Source organism: Syngnathoides biaculeatus, chromosome 14 (genome assembly GCF_019802595.1).
Source record: "Syngnathoides biaculeatus isolate LvHL_M chromosome 14, ASM1980259v1, whole genome shotgun sequence".
Taxonomy (NCBI): Eukaryota; Metazoa; Chordata; class Actinopteri; order Syngnathiformes; family Syngnathidae; genus Syngnathoides; species Syngnathoides biaculeatus.
The window spans coordinates 6,587,034-6,606,574 of record NC_084653.1 but is presented as its reverse complement, the minus strand read 5'-3'; the positions used below and the strand labels follow the sequence as shown (position 1 = coordinate 6,606,574).

At 39.7% G+C, this 19,541-nt stretch overlaps 2 protein-coding genes across 8 annotated transcripts in view; one reads left to right on the top strand and one right to left on the bottom strand.

Annotated features, from left to right (window-relative positions):
- Positions 1 to 6,710, top strand: part of ankrd44 (ankyrin repeat domain 44) — a 62,421-nt gene extending 55,711 nt beyond the window's left edge. Inside the window, exons 28-30 of one of the 6 annotated variants that reach the window (XR_009798121.1) lie at positions 90 to 158; positions 1,910 to 2,033; positions 2,959 to 3,095. Coding sequence is in view for 3 of the 6 variants with exons in the window: in XM_061841591.1 (XP_061697575.1) it covers positions 2,862 to 3,127 (266 nt within the window). In the remaining 3 variants the exon portion in view is untranslated. The other 5 variants (XR_009798122.1, XR_009798123.1, XM_061841591.1 and 2 more) reach the window with 5 other exon arrangements.
- A 3,556-nt stretch (positions 6,711 to 10,266) lies between these two features.
- pikfyve (phosphoinositide kinase, FYVE finger containing) overlaps positions 10,267 to 19,541 on the bottom strand; it is a 66,531-nt gene continuing 57,256 nt past the window's right edge. Inside the window, exons 34-42 of one of the 2 annotated variants that reach the window (XM_061840873.1) lie at positions 18,198 to 18,278; positions 16,639 to 16,724; positions 16,507 to 16,566; positions 16,251 to 16,427; positions 15,123 to 15,226; positions 14,924 to 15,052; positions 13,177 to 13,438; positions 13,028 to 13,102; positions 10,267 to 10,747 (exon numbers count right to left, since the gene is read on the bottom strand). In XM_061840873.1, coding sequence (XP_061696857.1) covers positions 10,632 to 10,747; positions 13,028 to 13,102; positions 13,177 to 13,438; positions 14,924 to 15,052; positions 15,123 to 15,226; positions 16,251 to 16,427; positions 16,507 to 16,566; positions 16,639 to 16,724; positions 18,198 to 18,278 — 1,090 coding nt within the window. In that variant the 3' untranslated portion in view covers positions 10,267 to 10,631. The remainder of the gene's footprint in view (positions 10,748 to 13,027; positions 13,103 to 13,176; positions 13,439 to 14,923; positions 15,053 to 15,122; positions 15,227 to 16,250; positions 16,428 to 16,506; positions 16,567 to 16,638; positions 16,725 to 18,197; positions 18,279 to 19,541) is intronic. The other variant, XM_061840872.1, reaches the window with a different exon arrangement.

Here is a 19,541-nt window from a genome sequence, read left to right as displayed (position 1 = left end):
AGCATCCTATATGTGCGCATGCTAATTGCCTGTCAATGTTCACCTTACCTTGTCTTTGTTCTTATTTTGTCATGGGGCTTCCCACTCAGCTCTTGGTTTTCCAATTTGACTTGTTTTCCCACACAATAGTGTTGCAAAAAAGACTGTATACTTTAAAGGTCAGGTGTCATCCCTATAAACATTCTAAAATAGATATTGTAATGAAAAATACATATAACATTATTCACTTCAATCTCTATACGAAAAAATAAATGTGAGCGGAAAGTGCGTCATCCATGCGCAAAGTTGCAGAAGTGTCGTTCTACGGCATCTAAGTGGTCACCATATTGGCTGCATCCTCTGTCGGTGACGTCACCCGGACATTCGCCAATGAAAACGTAGTGGACCCTTCCGTGCTGCTTTAGGGGGTTGTTCATATCCGCCACAGTATACGATGAACAACACCGTCGAGCCAGGGCACTTTACTGCGTTGTCGTCGCACGCGGCTGTGTGAGGCATTGTCGGCTGCGTTCTTCAGAGCCGCCGCAGTCCACGAGCCCGAAGCGCAGCTTTTGCTGGCAAAGCGAAGCAGCAGCCCGACGCCATCCGGCGCACAGATCGACACATTTAGCACGCCTGTCATACATACGCGGATCTTTTATGACATTATGAGAGACCGATAATGTGGTCCGCCCCAAACTATTATTTTTTTTTTAGTAGCTGTATACACACCTACCTGTCCTTTGGAACCCACGAAGCTTTCGTCCTCTGCACCCGTGCAATCCATTGTTCACGATGAATCGGGTCTCTTGCAAACTTATGAAGGGTAAATCAATCCTCCCGTGTCCTCAAGCAATGTCCAGCAATACAACAAGCCGGCATTTTGGCTAACAACGAGCTACCTTCCAGGAGGTAAAACTAATGGAAACAAACGAGTCCACTTGAGGGCGGTCTTGCCATGTACGTCACTTCCTGTTTCTTCTCGAAAACAAATCCCTCAAGAGGATTTTCATGGCAGGAGTTATAAAAAGCTGTATACGTCAAAATCATGTTTTGTGGTGGGAAAAAAATGCATGGACCCATGTTGGCTGCCGTTCTTTCATTAATAACATACTAAAAATCATCCATTTCATGACAGTGGCCCTTTAATGTGTCATTTTATTAACGTATTGTGCATTCGCTATAGAAAAGGTGTTATTTGGTATTATTAGTACGTAAGTTGATGGAATAGTCAGTAGGCTAGTCGACAAAAAATATTCGATAGGGACAGGACTGGAAAAAAACGCAAAACGCAAAAAAACAAAAAAAGCTTGCCCTGTCATTTTTTGCTTTTATAGTTATTTTAATTTGATGTCCTAAATAAGCAGCCTTTACACGATAATAATAATGTTTATAGTTAATATTCACTGAAAAGGACACAATGTACACACTGGGTCAATTTATTAACGCGTAATTACAAAAGCACCTGCAACAAAAACTTCGCTATTTCATGAAAACGTTGTCATATTGTAAAGAAATTGTAATTTCATCAGCATGAAGTTGTAAAATTACTCTGAAGATTTGAGATATAAAACAGTTTCAGGAGAGCACTATTTTTCGGTTGTAATTACACTTCATTAGTAATACTTAAAATAATAAAGAATTAAGTTTCCTCAGAAAGAACCATTATTTGAAATATAACATGTATCTTAAATAAATTAATCATATTTTCAATTATTTTATACACACGATTTAATCATAACCTTTGATACCAATTTTTATTTATACTGATACCAGTACTTACGCGTAACTACTTGCTGATACAAACTACGGAGATCACTCGTTCTATATAAATGTAAAATTTCAATGGACACAACAACTGATGATTGCGAACAAAGACTTTTCATTCTTTGTGCCGCACGTGATGATTTTCTGTGTTAAACTGCTGCAGTGTAGCGCCAACGACTCGCGAAGAGGACTCTTGATTTCAGCTTTTCCAGATATCAGTGGAGGGTATCGGCAGCCTCCATGAGTACCCGACCCCTTGAAATAAGACTGCCGTCGGCCTGATATTGGTACTTACCTATCCCTACTTGAGATAATAAGTCATTCTAATGACTGCAAAATGAACCATGAGCTGTTGGGGGAATCTCCCGTGTCAGTCCACTTCAATGAAGCTGCTTGTTTGCTTCTTTTGGATTGACTTCTTTGAGCATGCACTGTTCTGTAATGTGCAAACAAAAAGTTATTTGCCTTGTTCTTCCACGTCAAGCTCAACTAAGTGTGATTTTATGGACCTTGGTTTGTGAAAAACTGTTCCCATACAAGGTCTTATTCAAGCTAACTAAACAAAATGAAACAAGAATACGTTTTATGTGCCACCACTAGTCTAAACGTTGTACTCCGAGTAGTAGAAATTATGATTCTGTGGGTTGACAACATGATGGCTTGACAAAATGTTATCAAGTTTGGGTTAAAACCATCATGTCATCAACACGTGATCATCCGAGTTAACGTAGCATACGCCGGGAGTACCCGAACGCTTTTCCGGGTTTGGGAAATAGATAAATAAATAAATTGATCGAGTCAAGTGTTTAATTCTTATTCCATGAATTTAGTATTAATCACAATACTTGGACTAGTGGTGGCACGTACTGTATATTCTTGCAAAAATTTCCCTAAGAAGAGCAACTAGAACGCAGGAGCCCTCTTACTTTTCTCCCTCTACTGCATATGTGCATCCCTCTTGTATATTTTTTTGCGCCGCTTAAAACTAACCTGTATGCCGCTCCGTCCCTCTTTTGTCTCCTGCTTGGCCATTTCTGCTTCCCTGTCATTTTGCCCCTGCACCTCTCTCTCTCTCTCTCTCTCTCTCTCTCTCTCTCTCTCTCTCTCTCTCTCAGGTTTGACCCCCGCTCTGGCTTGCGCTCCCAGCCGTGAGGTGGCCGACTGCCTGGCACTCATTCTGGCTACCATGATGCCTTTCTGCTCCCCTTGCAGCTCCGGCGCCCCCTCCCCTGGCGCCCTGCTGAGGCAGCTGCCCTACAAGGCCCACAAAGACCCCGCTGCGGCCGCCGCTCCCCAGGGCCCGCGCAGCACCAGGAACCCCTCAGGACCCTCCAGTGAGGGGACCACGGAGAACGATTCTGAGGACTCGGAAACTTTCTGACCCTTTATGGGCGACAAAATTGCACTCAATGCCATCTTTCAAGGAAGAAGTTGACGTGGGCCATTTGCATGTTACTTTTTCTTCGTCTTCTAAAAACAGGTGCTCCAAATCCCAACTGACCTCGGTACTTGGCCTCTGGGTGGCAGCGTGATTTCCCTCCAAAGCTTCTGTGTCTTTCACAAGCAAGAGCATCAAGCCATTTTAAACTTTTTTTTTTTTTTTTTTTTTTTGGGTACAAACTAAAACCTAAAGGTCCATGTCGTTTTTGCTTTTATAGTTATTTTAGTTTGATGTCCTAAATAAGCAGCCTTTACACGATAATGTTTGTAGTTAATATTCACTGAAATGGACATGGTGTACACACTGGGTCAATTTATTAATGCATAATTACAAAAGCACATGCAACAAAAATTTCATGAAAACGTTGTCATATTGTAAAGAAATTGTAATTTCATCAGCATGAAGTTGTAAAATTACCTTAAAGATTTGAGATACAAAACAGTTTCAGGAGAGCACTATATTTCATTTGTAATTACACTGCATTAGTAATACTTAAAATAATTAAGAATTAAGTTTCCTCGGAAAGAAGATGCACTGGAACATAAGTCAAAATTTCATGGCAAAGTTGGAAATTACAAGAAAAAAAAAAACAAGAGAATTAAGTCATAGTCCATAATTTTACAATAAAGTTGGACAAAAAGTTACCGGGGAAAAAAAAAAAAAAATATATATATATATATATATATATATATATTTAGCAAAGTTGTAAGTTCACAAGAAATACTTGTAATATTACAAGAAAAGCTCCAAATATGACAGTGGTGGTGTGGTGATATGAAAAGAATAGTCAAAATATTACAAGGAAAAACTTTTTATGAGACTTTCCTCATCCCATATGAGAGTAGAAGTTTTTATTTATTCTTTGTTAGTTGAAGCACAAAATATGAGGAGTTGGTTAGGAAAGCGTCCCAAGATGTATTCTCACCCTTTTCGGCACTGCTTGCATGCCGACGTTTGTGAATCAGGGTAGCTGGCGTCAGCCTCTTAAAATAATAAAAAAAAAAAATTGAACAAAAATGATAGTTCAAAAATTGCCAGCACTTCGACCTCGGCATGACAAGCAACCAGCAACGTGCCATCAATTGCGTGCAGTGCCTTGATGTTTCTTGTTTTTTTTTAAGAGCACAATCATGTACTTTACAGTGTCTGAAAGTTCAAAGGTCATCTGAATGGCATTTCACAACGCAATTCATTTGTCATGACTGTCTGAATTGTCAAGATGTGCTTATCGGAAGCCTGATTTCGGGGTATCATGTACTCGTGAAGGCTCCTGATACCTGCCACCGGTACCACAGGCAAAAACTGACAAGTCCTCCTTGCCAGCAGTTGGCGCGACACTGTGGTAGTTTGACACGTCAGCAAATCACAATGAGTGTCAACAAACGAAGAAAGGCAGGACATTTTGTTCACTATGTGCTCATTGTGACTTATATTGCAACATGACACATACTCATGGGAGCAGGTCTCAGTGTCCCGGAGTACCTCAGAGTTGATACTGTTCCTGTGGTATTTAACAACCTCTTAATACAAGACAAATGTTTGAATTTTACAACAAGAGAAACACTCTCAGATTTAACGTAAAACAAATGAAAAGAAAAAAATTCAAACAAAAAGATTATTTTAATTATTAAAACAAATCAGTTTGACCATAACACGTTATCTTTAGACCAGTTTTCTCTAAGGTTGCTATTTTTTTCCTTCTCCTTGTTGGCACTTGTATGTCCTCTTTGCGAAGTCTGATTTCGATCTTTGTGTTTTTGTGCATTGTTTTCAAAAAAACTAAAGAGAATTGCTCGTTTCCTGTGTACCAGGGTTTTGAAGGTAAGCTTTTTCCAATCGGATTTCTGAAAACCAAACTACTAGAATAAGCCAAATGTTCCCTTTTTTGCGGTTTGAACAACATGATAATTAGTATTGTCATGAATGCATTCGTAGCTCCAAATCTTGTCCAATCTAAGTAATTTTTATGTGTTTTTTTTTTTAAACATTATAGCCGACACCCTGCTTTCAATTAGCCATGACAATATTTAAGTTAAAATTGAGATTTTAATTTTGACTTTTTTCAGGACCATGATCTGATTTTGATCATTTGTCAAGTATTTGTTGTTCTGAAATTTCGTGACAAATTGAAATGCCATCTTTGGTACTGCTCTTTTATATGTTGATGTATAAAGCTTTGTACAATTCTTCGCCAACCCAACGGATCCTGTTAATTTAATGCAAAAGATAAGCCCAAATGTATTAAATGCAACATTTTAATACCTAGCTGAGCTTCACTGGGTCCCAAAAAAGGTCACTGTAAATTGATTCTCACAGCAGTTCCTGATGCAGTACAACCACACACACAGACACACACAGTGTTTTTATAACACTTTCAAAAAATAAATGTTGCAATTTTGTCTTGTATTTTAAATATCTCCTCAAATGTTTACCTGTCCTTTGAACTGAATATTACAAATTTGTCCAAAATATTTTATTTAATTTTTTTTTTAAATTTCCATCTCTATTTTAGTGGGACATTGAAAAATCTGTATTTTAAAATAGATATATAAAATATATATATTTATAAATTAATTCTGCTGCTGTAATTCAGTGTTCTTGTGGGCAATGACAATGAGACTGAACAGATTTACAGTGTAACAGTGGAGGTTTTTTTTTTTTTTAGCTTGCTCTGTGATTTCTTTGTATTTTAATTGAATTTAGGATAAGAGTCAATCAGTGGGACAGAACAGAATTTCTAGATTGGTGAGAGATTTAAAAAGAAAAAAAGACAGCGGAAACTGTTAAAAAAAAAAATCCAATCTACCACAAAGAAACAAATATGGCTGTTACATGCGACTGTAGCCCTACACCTTGTGAAGGAACAATCTTATAGATTCAAAAATGAGAGAGGGGTCGGTGTCAGGTAAAATAGGAAGTACAAGTAGGCTGAGCAGCTCGTAAGAAACTGTGTGCTTCCATGTTTAAAAAAAACCCAAAAACGTCAGGCGGTGGTTTACTGCGCTGGTTCGGTTTTCATATGCGCTGAGAATGTGTGACAAGTGTGCAATTGCATTGGTCAAGACTACACAAACTAAGTGATATATTTGAACTTATAACAAATTTTACACGTGTGCTCGACTGTGCAGATTTGCGAGTGTGATGGCGTCCCTGTCAAATCACAGTGACTGCAAATGGCGCCATAAACTGCCTTGTATAAAGAAGCGTTTTCATTCATTTCAATCAACAGACCAGTATTACATTTTCCACCTTGCTTGCAAAAGTCAGATCGGAAAATGAATGAGTGTGGATTCTGGCATGGGTTCTGGTTGGAATATTGCAGAAAAACAGAAGATCTTATTTTTTTTAATCCATGCAATTTAAAAAGATGGAATTCCCACTACAAACGGAAAAATCACATCTGTTTTAATCATGCAAAACACATTGAGTTGCCTTGTGGATAAAATGTGCTATATATAAACCCATTTGCTTTAAGTTGCCATTTAACCTTCGAAGGAGGTGAATTACTTTTAAGTAAAAATAAAAATCGATAATGAACAGGTGATTAAGGTTATACAGTGGCATGGGGTATTATATATATATATATATATATATATATATATATATATATATATATATATATATATAAAGAAATTAAACAAGAAAACAAAAAGCAAAACAGTTTTGTCTGAGATTAATGACGTATTACTTTTTATTTTCCTTTCAGCTTGTCCCGTATGGAGTTGCCACAGCGTGTTATTTTTTTTCCATCTAAACCTATCTCATGCATCCTCCTCTCTAACAGCCACAGTCCTCATGTCCTCCCTCACCACATCCATCAACCTTTTCTTTGGTCTTCCTCTTGCTCTTTTGCCTGGCAGCTCCATCCTCAGCACCCTTCTACCAATGTACTCACCATCTCGCCTCTGGACATGTCCAAACCATCATAGTCTGCTCTCTCTAACCTTGTCTCCAAAACATCCATTTTTGGCTGTCCCTCTCATGAGGTCATTTGTAATTCTATCCAACCTGCTCAATCTGAGCGAGAACCTCAGCATCTTCATTTCTGATATCTCAAGTTCTGCTTCCTGATGTTTCTTCAGTGCCACCTTCTCTAATCCATACATCATGGCCGGCCTCACCACTGATTTTTAAACTTTGCCCTTCATCGTAGCGGGTACTCATCTGTCACATAGAACACCAGACACCTACCAACTGTTCCATCCCGCTTGGACCCGTTTCGTCACTTCCATACAACACTCACCATTGCTCTGGATTGTTGATCCCAAGTATTTGAAGTCATCCACCCTCGCTATCTCTTCTCTTTGGAGCTTCACTCTTCTCCCACCGCCCTCTCATTCATGCACATATACTCTGTTCTACTTCAGCTAATCTTCATTCCTCTCCTTTCAAGAGCATGCCTCCATCTTTCCAATTGTTTCTCCGCCTGCTCCCTGCTTTCACTGCAGATCACAATATCATCTGCGAACATCATAGTCCAAGGGGATTCCAGTCTAACCTCATCTGTCAGCCTATCCGTTACTACCGCAAACAGGAAGAGGCTCAGGCCGGATCCCTGGTGCAGTCCCACCTCCACCTTAAATTCTTCTACAGCACATCTCACCGCTGTTCTGCTGTCCTCATACATGTCCTTTACTATTCTAACATATTTCTCTGCCACACCGGTCTTGCGCATACAGTACCACAGTTCCTCTCTTGGTAGTCTGTCATAGGCGTTCTCTAGGTCTATAAAGACACAATTTAGCTCCTTCTGACCTTCTCTGTACTTTTCCATAAGCATCCACAAGGCAAACAATGTATCAGTGGTACGCTTTCTAGGCATGAAACCGTACTGTTGGTCGCAGATACTTACTTACGTTCTGAGTCGAGCCTCCACTACTCTTTCCCATAATTGTGTGGCTCATCATCGTTATTCCTCTGTAGCTTCCAAAGTTCTGAACATCACCTTTGTTCTTAAAAATGGGGACTAGCACACTTCCTCCATTCTTCTGGGATCTTCTCTCCCGCTGGTATTCTATTGAATAAGTTGGTCAAAAAGTCCACAGCTACCTAACCAAATTGCTTCCATACCTTCACTGGTATGTCATTGGGACCAACAGCCTTTCCATTTTCCATTATGTTCAGTGCCTAACTTCTCTCCCTTACTAATCATTGCCATTTTCCAGTCATTCACGCTTGTCTCTTCTACTCTACCTTTGCTTCAATTTTCTCCATTTATTAACTTCTCAAAGTACTCTTTCCATCTACTTAACACACTACTGGCACCAGTCAACACATTTCCATCGCTATCCTTAATCACCTTTACTTGCTGCAAATCCTTCCTATCTCTGGCCCTCTGTCTGGCCAACCTGTAGAGATACTTTTCTCCTTCTTTCGTATCCAACCTGGAGTACATAGTCATATGCCACTTGTTGAACCTTCGCCACCTCTACCTTTGCCCTATGACACATCGCAATGTATTCCTTACACCTCTCCTCAGTCCTCTCCGTGCCCCACTTCTTCTTCACTAATCTCTTTCCTTGGATGACTTCCTGTATTTTGGGGTTCCACCACCAAGTCTCCTTCTCCCCTTTCCTCCCAGGAGATACCCCAAGTACTCTACTGCCTACTTCTCTGAATACCTTGGCAGTAGTATTCCAGTCTTCTGGGAGCTCTTCCTGACCATCTGAAGCCTGTCTCACCTCTTTCTGAAAGGCCACACAACATTCTTCCTTTCTCAACTTCCACCACCTGATTCTCTGCTCTACCTTTGTCTTCTTAATCTTCCTACCCGCTACCAGAGTCATCCTGCACACAACCATCCTATGCTGTCGAGCCACACTCTCTCCCACCACTACCTTACAGTCAGTAACCTTTAAATTACATCATTTCCACATAATATAATCCACCTGCGTGTTTGCCCCTCCGCTCTTGTAGGTCGCTCTATGTTCCTGCCTCTTCTGGAAATAAGTGTTCACCAATGCCAATTCCATCCTTTTTGTGAAGTCCACCACCATCCGACCATCAAAGTTCCTTTGCTGGATGGCATACTTACCCATCATTTCTTTATCGCCCCCGTTTCCTTCGACAACAAATCCATTCAAATTTGCACCAATTACAACCCTCTCTGTGTCTGGGACTACTTCGTCGAGTTCCTTCCAGAATTTTTCTTTCAATTTTTTTCAACCTTTGGGTCATAGCCGCTAACCACATTAAACATAACACCCTCAATTTCAAGTTTCATCATCACTCGATCTGATATATTTTTCACCTCCAAGGCATTCTTAGCAAGCTCTTCTTTTAAAATAACCACTACTCCATCTCTCTTCCCATCTACTCTATAATAAAATAATTTAAAACCTGCACATAAAGTTCGAGCCTTACTCCCTCTCCACTTGGTCTCTTGGATGCACAATATCTTCGTGACACAACCCTCTGCATTTTTCCGAGTTTGGGACTGGCCGACAGGTAGCACAATATTGAGCTGCCCAACAGGCTGCAGATAGTTAAAAAAAAGAAGCAATCAATCAAATAAAGTCATCACATAATATAGACAATTCACATACTACCTAATCTATGTTTAAACTCTGTACTTAAACTTCTAGCCTTACTCCCTTTCCACTTTATCTCCTGGATGCACAACATATCAACCTTTCTCATAATCATCATATCAACTAACTGATGAACTTGTTATAGTCCTAACATTCAAAGACCCTACACAGAGCTGTATGGTTTATGCATTTCTCTTCTTCTTCTGCCGACCAAGATGGCTTCTTCCTCTTTTTTGCCTTCGACCTAAATTATCTGAATTTCTACCTACACCTTGCAGATTAACAGTGCCGGGGGCGGGCGTACATAGCCCGTGCCACGACCTATCTGTTATTGAATTTGTTTAATGAACGCTCATATATGTTTGGTACAGTTTTACGCCGGATGCCCTTTCTGACAGAATCCTCTGCATTTATTCGGACTTGGGACCGGTTACAGGTCGCACAATATTGTGTTCCTCAAAGGGCTACAGATAGTCAAAAAAGCAATCAAATAAAGTCAAAACATAAGTAACACAATTCTCATACTACCTTGTCTATGTTAAAGTTAAAATGGTATGTGGGTAAGAAGGTTCGGGTATGAAAAATGTAAAGGATATGTAGGTTTAAAGATAAGAACGATGATAGAAGCAAATTAAAGATCAATGTTAATATTTTAATTGTTACATAATCTCTGTACATATTCAAATTTTAAATTGCAGTTGCAAACTATAATGTTTATCATCAGGGGTCAACATGATAAAATAACAACTCAATCTCCGCAAAAGTGGACTCCTTAAAAAAGATGCCAGAATACCATTTAGCTTGTACGGAACGTTGACATGGTCCTCTGTCGGCAAATAAAAATGTTTAAAAATGTTTCCAGCGTGAAAAAAAATTTGGATCACAATTTCTAGCATTCCAGGGGTGTTTTCCGCTCAGCAGTTGACACCTAATCCGGTCCAGTGGTCGGGCACCATGAGGAAGTACTTGTCCATGGCCTCGCAGAAGCGGGCACGATACAGCTCAGGCGACACCACGGTGGGCATCTTTCCTGCAATAAGACAATATGGTCCTTAACAACAGCCGCTTGAAATAATAGTGTTTGTACCATCTGGAATTCGCTGGATTCCTATCATAAATTATTCATATTTGATGTGATCATGTAAATTACAATAGTCTGCTTCAACGGAGTTTCGTTTTTACTGAACACAATGTGGTTGTGTGTATATATTATATACAGTTGAAGCTGAATCCAAAAGTTTACATGAACTGTACAAAATCTTCATTTTTTTTTTGTCTCACAGTCTAAAGTCAAATCAGACTAAACCTGGGACTCAAAGACAACACCTTAAAACCTCAAAGTGGCCAAATAAATTTTAAACAAGACCATACCAATCAATTTTTCCAACTCAGACAAAAAAAAAAAAAAAAATAGAGTGGAACATCCATCCATAGATATGCATGCACAGCTGAAGCCAGAAGTTTACATTTCAATTTTGTCTGACTGTCTGAAACTAAATCTCCCATTTCAGGTCTGTCAGGATCACCAAAATTAGATAATTTTGTTAAATCCCACAATAATGAGAGAGAGAATTTCTTGGAGCATTGCATATTATTTTCTTCGAGGCCCAAAAGTTTACATACACAAACCCAAGATGATAATGTCATGGCTTTGGAAGCTCCTGGTTAACCGACGGCACACCTGGGGATGGGGCTTTAACACCATACCTCAAATGCTGTGGTTCCTTGTTTGAAATGTTGGGTAAAAATCAAAAGAAATCATCCAGGAAATCAGGAAGACTCGTGGAGCCAAACAAATCTGGCTCATTCTTGGAAGATGCTTGAAGTTACCACGTTTATCTGTACAAACATTTATTCGCAAGTATAGACCTCATGGGAATTTCCAACCATTATACCGCTCAGAAAAGAGACAGGATCAGTGTCCCAGAGGTGAACGTGTTTTGGTCCAGAATGTGAGAATCAACCACAGAACAAAAGCTAAAGATCTTGTGAAGATGCTGGATGAAGGTGGTAAGAAAGTGTCATTATCCACAGTAAAACAAGTCCAACATTACACCTGGTTGAAAAAGGGGGAAGCTTATAGACCTGAGCAAGCAACCATACCAACTGTGAAGCATGGAGGTGGCAGCATCATGTTGTGGGGATGTTTTGCTGCAGTAGGATCTGGAGCTCTTCATAAAATAGGCGGCATCATAAAGAAACAACATTACATGGAGATATTAAAGCAACATCTCAAGACGTTGTCTTGGAGAGGCCATCACAACGGTTATCACCTGGGAACTCTCCCATGGACACCATTTTTGGCCAGCGTCTTTCTTATGGTAGAGTCATGAACATGGACCTTAACTGAGGCCTTGGAGGTCTTTAGATGTTTTTCGAGGTTCTTTTGTGACCTCCTGTATGAGTCGTCGTCACACTCTTGAATTATTTCTTGATTCAAAAAGTATGGTGATAATCAGGTTTGGGTGTGGCTTGAAAAATTTAACATGTTCCCAAATTTACTCATAGTGACTTTGATTTACAAGTGGATGGGGGTGGGTGTATTTACTTTTTTACAGAGGATCAGTCAGAAAGGTTTGGCTTTATCTGTGCTGTGATTTGAAACCTATGTGTGATAGAAATGAACCCCCCCCAAAAAGAAAAAGAAAAAAGCAGAAATCAGGATGGGGCAAATACTTTTTCCATAGCCCACACATACATCACACAGATGGATATATAACACCTCCTAAAATTTGCCTCATTTGCGTTCTACACCCCGTTTGAACTTCGTTTAACCCAAGAAACGACCCAATGTTTGACAACCACATAGGCTTAAAAAGGCCTTTTTACATTCCTGTGACCGGATGGTTGACAACTCCAGCACTGAATCACTTGACCGACAAATTGCCCTGCACAGCATCTCTGCGTAGCTTGCCACGACCACTTCAAAAAAAGGTTCTGCGCAGAGAAAGGCGGAGATAAACTCTCATGATTGGTCCCTTTTAGTCAGATACTGTGATGACGTACTTTTGTTCAACCAGACTCTGTTCAGCGGACACGATTGTTGTTGCTTTGTTCCTTGTTGTGGAAAGGAAAGAAAAATGGCTGCCGGAAATAACCAAAAAGTTACCTTACACCTTACAGCGTTCTACCAAATACCAGCCCTAGCAACACCTCTGACTTGAAGAATTGCATTACATTTTTGAAATTGTGTGCGTGGGTTGCGCTGCTGTATAAAGGCAAACTACCCGCGCGAAGCCACACGAAGATGTCAGCACAGTCGTTGCCTATGTGAGTATAAAGAGGCCTTTAATATGAAGCTAGTGACTACCTTGACCTCCCAGAATCCCAGTAGATTTCACAACCATCTCCAGCCTTTTATCCCAAGTGAATGTCCTGATGTAATCTGAAAAAAAAGAGACACGTTATGAGGTTGCAACAAAAATGATTCAACTCCTGCTGTTCCCACTTCTTCTTCACCTATGATCCCGACCACCAGCTGATCAGTGGCGTCGTCGCGTCCCACCAGCAGCGAGTAGTCGATGATGAGGTGGCTGGACAGGAAGTACGCGTCACTGTGTATGGCAGCGCGCAGCACCGACTTGCAGTGGGAGCGGATGTACAGTGGGTTGTCGTAGATGAGTTTGAGCAGGTTCTCATCCAGCAACACCACCTCACAGCTCTCCTTGCCTGAGTCCGTCTTAACGTTACGATTTCGAAGCGAACCCTTCAGGTCGAACACCTTGTAATGAGGCAATGAGGACACCTTACTTATTCATTTACAATACCAAATCAGGAATTGGTGCTCTGGCAGCAGCCACAATTTGTGACCCATCCTCATTTTTCAAGGGTTATCATCAAAACATGAACTCTATCGATTCCACAAGAACATCCAACCAGTTATTGGAAGTATCTTACACGATACTTCTTCAAAGAAAAAAAATACAAATGTAGTAATAATCCAAGAATGCAACCATACCAAACCAATTCCCCTGAAAACTAAGTGATGCATTCAACTATTTCAATGCTCAGTAAAGTAACACACTTACTTCAAGGTCCCATGCCATGAAAATATTTTTTCCTACTGTTTCATGCGTACCAGAGGTCAAACTAATCTTTGATCTGGTTTAAGTTTGAGATCTATGGAGTTTGTCGATGGAATACAAAAGACTGAACAACAAAAACTGTCACACTGTCAGTAAGGGCACCTACAGGTTTATTTATTTTTATGAAAAATGTGTTGGAGTAAACAGCAGTCACTGTGATTTGACGGGCGCCTGCACCCCATTGCACTCACAAATCTGCATAGTCGAGCACAAAAAAATCACGCGCATCAAATTTGTTATGAGTAGAAATACAAAGATATTGAAATACGTCGCTTATTTTGTGTATTCTTGACCAATGTTCTCTCTAAGCTGAGCTCTCTAAGTGAACCACAGCCTGATGTCTTTTTTTTTTTTTTTTTTTTTTAAACACGGAATGAGCTGATGCTCAGCCTACTTCTACTTCCTGGTTTACCTGACACCGCCCCCCTCCGTTCTTAAAAGGGTACACTCAATTACAAACCGAACACACACCCGTAACTTTATATCTGCGGGCATGACAGGTGGACCACACTCGTAACTTTATATCTGTGGGCATGACTGCCTACACGCGTACATTTTTCAAATTCGAGTAACTGAAATAGTGGAAGTTGCATTCATACTTGCCAGCGATGACCCTTGTGTCATGTTCAATTCAAATAAATCACTGCATTTGAGCAGAAAATATACTCCCATTTTAATTTACCCCCACATCCCTTTTCAGGTCACATTACCTGTTAGTGGTTTGACAATCCAACGCTTGGTGGATTGTGTTTCGTGATGAAAGTAAGACATTGAAGGACGCAACACAGCTATGAATGCTGAGCCGTCCTAAGCAGTTTTCCATATTTAAAAGATGGAAGATAAGCAATCTAATCAAAGCACATATTATTATTAAGTCCAAAGTTGATGAGAAAAAAATGTGTCCTCCTCAAGTGCCAGGAGGAAAAGACCAACTACAAAAGCTTGAAAAAGGACATGTGAGGCAATTCTACCAGAAATGATCTTGCAAACCTGATGAAATGACATAAAAAAATATTAAAAACAATTTAAAAAGGTGATGGCAAGGGACCTTTCGGTGTTGTGACATTCAGTAGTACCACTAAAACGACAACTTACAGGACCTAATGTCAAACATTCCTTACCTGAGCCATCTTGCGCCCATAAAAAAGGTTTTCCATCACAAGCAGGTCCAGTTTCTTCTCAGTGTTGTTCTGAGAGTTCTTGTAACCAATGCGGTAAACGCCGAGAATCTTCGCCAGCGCAGTTGGCCTCTGTAACACAAACGATCAGTCAATCCATAGAAGATACATATCGTATATCTGTTTATTTTCTTGTGCATACCTTCTGTTGCACAGCTCCGGTGATGTAGGTAAAGTAATGAGGAGCAAAGTCGAGAAAGGACTGGACTTCGAGTCTGGGCATCTGCTTCAAGATGAACCGGTCATCTGAAACAGAGATAATGTTCTTATCCCAGAGAGCATGTAAAAAAAACAAGTTAAATTCCATTTGTATGTGCGTGCGAGGGATGGAGACAGAACAAGGGCGGCCAACTAACTTTAAAAATTGAAAAATGAAAACTTGAACCAGTGGGCAACAAACTACACCAACATAACTTGAACTGTACTCCATATTAGTGGAATGAATTTATGCAAAGCGTCAATTAGTCTTGTTAAATAAGATGTTACTTGTATATGCAGTATATTGTTATAATTAGGGAATACAAATTTAAACAATAATTACTTATATTGACAACAATCATACCTCAAGGTGCTGACCAATTTTTTTTTTTTTTATACATACCTGTGGTGAAATTCTGAGCACAAAAGACAAGCTGATATTAGCTGCAGATAGATTTAAAAATACTGTAGATTCGAGAGGGGTCAAAAGCGTCACTAAATCCAATCAAAAATGTTTAAAAAAAAAAAAAAAAATCATATTGTCTGATTTTTAAAGAATTTATTAGTAGTCATTCTTTGGCACGAAAAAAGGTATTTGGTCATCTACAAGATTTATTTCCTTTTGAATGAGTTTCCTCACTTAATTTAAGGTCTTTAAACAAATATAACCCTAGTCCACGTAAAATGCTGACTTTTAATAGTGATTTAATTTATTCGGGGAAAGAAGTGCCACTGGATCGTCATTAAAAAAAACAAAACAAGCAGGTTAGGTCTCTTACTAAGAGAACTACTGTAAGCCTGTGAGTATACGCTATAGTTTGGTTAAATATTTTGGTGTTTCAATGGACAAGGTTTACTTCTTGTCATATGTGATACTGCTCAATTGGTGTTAAAGTATCATATGAAGTGTTATAAAAACCGTAAAATCAATACTGATTATTGTTTGCCAGTTTATGGTGTTTGAGATTACATCAGAGTAGTGGACAAATTTTTTGACAAAATTATATGCACATTTTTGCAAATTTGTCAGTTTCTTTATTGAAGGAATTATGACTTTAGGCAGCGGTCTGACCTTCAGTGGCATAGAAGACTGCTCCAGATTTTCCGCCGCGTGCCTGCCAGTTGACGCAGTGGGACAGCGAGCGGATGAAATCCTCTTCAGCACTCTCCAAGATCTCTTCGCGCATCCTGTGGAACTCTGCTGCATAGTAGATCCGACAGTAGAACTTTGCATTGGCGTCTGAAAATTCTAAACAGAGGGAGAGGAAATGTCTGATTAAATGGGAAGACCACAGGTGGAAATAAGAAAATAAATAACACAAACGTACGCAGCTCAATGTGTGGATTCTGAGACTGCTTCTTTTGTTTATCAGTCACATCAGCGTCCTCTGCAGGTAATACAAAGGGGCTAAGATGACATTAGCAAGCAGCTACACCAACTCTAAGACATCAATACTCACGAGGTGGGTCAGGTTCTGTGCTGCATCGGCTCTGCACGGATGACTCGACAAGCCTGGCAGGGCTGCCCTTGGCTCGGCTCTCGCCACTAGTGGAAAGAAGTTAAGTCGATATTTACTTGCTTTTCCAAATTGAATCATTACTGTAGTTTCTTGTGTATAATACACAAAATTTTCAAAAAATATTTTCAAAAAATCAATAGAGGGCATTATATTTAGGTATGGATTAAAAATAAAAATAAAATCACATGGTATAGTCATATGTACACTACATAGGTTAGATAGGGTGGTAAAAAGTTATACATTTACATTTCAAAATGGTATTCAATGCCTTATGCTACACATTTATTTGTAATACGGTAATGTACGCTGCCAACTTCAAATTCCTGACCTGCTAGTGGGAGTTTGCCATTTTACAATCGTTAGCGTAACATATTTGTTCCTACTGCACCAAACATCAGAAACGGCTGTCCATGAGTTTGTTTTAAATTAAACTAAGACAAAAAAATGTCCACTACAAAGCTAGTTATGCAGCCACTTTTATAAGAAAAGTGTCATCACTGCTGCCGAAGAAGTGGGAAACTACGAGTTCAAAAGTGGCTGAATCGAATGTGAGATTGTGGAGGAAGACGAAGGAAAAATAATCTATCTGAAAGCACTTGGAAGAGTTTGGGGATGTGCGAGAGTTGTGCAGTTCCCAGCGATGGAGGAAGAGCTGCTACAGATTGTTGTCAAACCAAGGGCAAGAGGCTGCGGTATTAGCACTTTTGAGCTCCGCCTCAAAGCCCAGACAATAATGAAGAATAAAGGGAACCAACACTCTTGGGATTCAAAAAACGTTTCCTCACAAACGCCATGGATGGCACAGGTGATGGAATGATGGGATCACAATGGATTTTAATGCAGGAGGCACGGGAACTGGACCAAGTCATCAATGATGAGTTCCACAGCGATGAATCAAAAGGTATTTACTATGGATCTTATTTCAGATTGGAGATGCGTCAGATGCTTCTCCTGAAGGCTTGGCCAAGGATGTGTAATTTAGTGGATAAGCTGCACTATGCACAAATGTTTTTATGCACAAATATAGTATTCAATGCAAAATGTTTCCACTCAAAGTTCAAACGGTGTTTAAATGGTTTAAGACTAATATGTTAACAGTATTAATAAAATGTGATACCACGCTTGAGCATTTATTTTAGTTGGTTGAGGGATTCTGTTCTGACAATTACCGGGACCAGGACAAGCGCGTCCCGTGGCCTGTCCCAAGATTACCACTACATTAATACACACAAAAAGATTATATTATTAATGATTGTTATACAATTTTCTGAAAAAGAATACAAGTACAAAATAGTACCAACATAGCAAAATAGAAATACAGATAATTCCCAATATTTTGAGCATGTAGATAGCAGCAAATTGGTGGTGTGCATTGTAAATTGGTACACGGGTTTTCCTGCAATTTAAGTCAAATTGGGGATGTGCATTATACTTCAGAACACATTATACACGAGAAATTTTGGTATAGCAGTTTTAACATAAAAGTGGATGGGACACACCTGTTGGTTTGTGACACCTCGTCGGCTCCTGCATTGGACAACTTGGACAATTCATCCAGTGCCATTTTGTACTCCTTGCAGCTGTGGATGGTAACAAACAACAATTGACTTAAAGTGGCCCTTTAAAGAAAAGAACAATGACCCTCATTCCATGTTTTTTTTCCAACTATTTTTAATAAATCTTGGTTATCTATTTAATAGACCTTTAGTAATGATGCAAGTCATCTGTGTCAAACTCGGCCCCACGGGTAAAGATATTGGAATTACAACTTCAACTCTAAAGTAAAGACATAGAACTTAGAAAATTTGAACTTGACAAAGAGATTGAACTTAAACTCGAAAGGTCTTTTGATTCAGTAAGTTGAACATCTTTTGATATTGCACGGTGCGCCATTAGAGTATGACGTTCCGGGTATTTTTCCGCCTTATGCAGTGACTTCTTCTGTTAAAAGACATTTTTTTCCCCACGACCTCTTTGCAGATGATTCCATTTGTTACCTATCAGATACAGTTATGGTTCATTCTTTAGCCTCAGAGGCTGATGACCTATCTAGAAACTCCTCAGGTCCTACTGATAAGTCTGAAAATTTGTTGAAGAACAAACAAGTCTGTTGTATTGCAACAACACTCTCCTCCCCAGTTACTGATTGTACAGTTGATGATGATGCAAGCGGCAAAGACAATGTTGATGATGTTGTTAGCGATGTCAAGTTTGATGATGTGAGTGATAATATTTCACCAAAGTTGTGCAATTCCGATGTTTTAGCTCACCTTGATGAGAAAGTGACACATTTGTCAACTGACCAAAAACCTGAAATGTCACAATTGCTTTTTGAGTTTTCTCACCTGGTTCCAAATGTGCCAGGCCGCACATGCCTAGTTAGTCATGATATACATGTGGGTGATGATGTGCCTGTGGAACAACACACCCATATCGAATGAATCCTGTGAAGTGTGAGATTCTGCGGAAGGAAGTGCAGTACATGCTGGACAATAATATTATGGAGCCCAGTGACAGTCAGTGCAGTTCAAGTTGTGTACTTGTGCCTAAGAGTGGTGGTGGTGGTGGTTGGTGCTGCTGCACTAACAAGAAAACTGTCAATGCACTGTCACAAACTAATTTCTACTCTCTGCCAAGAGTGGATGATTGCATTTATAACGTTGGTCAAGCTACGTACGAGAGTAAGTATGACCTTCTGAAGGGCTTCTGGGAAGTGCCGCTCACAGACTGTGCTAAGCAGATGGCGGTATTCGCTACACCTGATGGACTGTATCAATACAAAATGATGCCGTTCGACTTGAAGAATGCCCCAGCAACGTTCCAACGGCTCGTCAACAACGTGA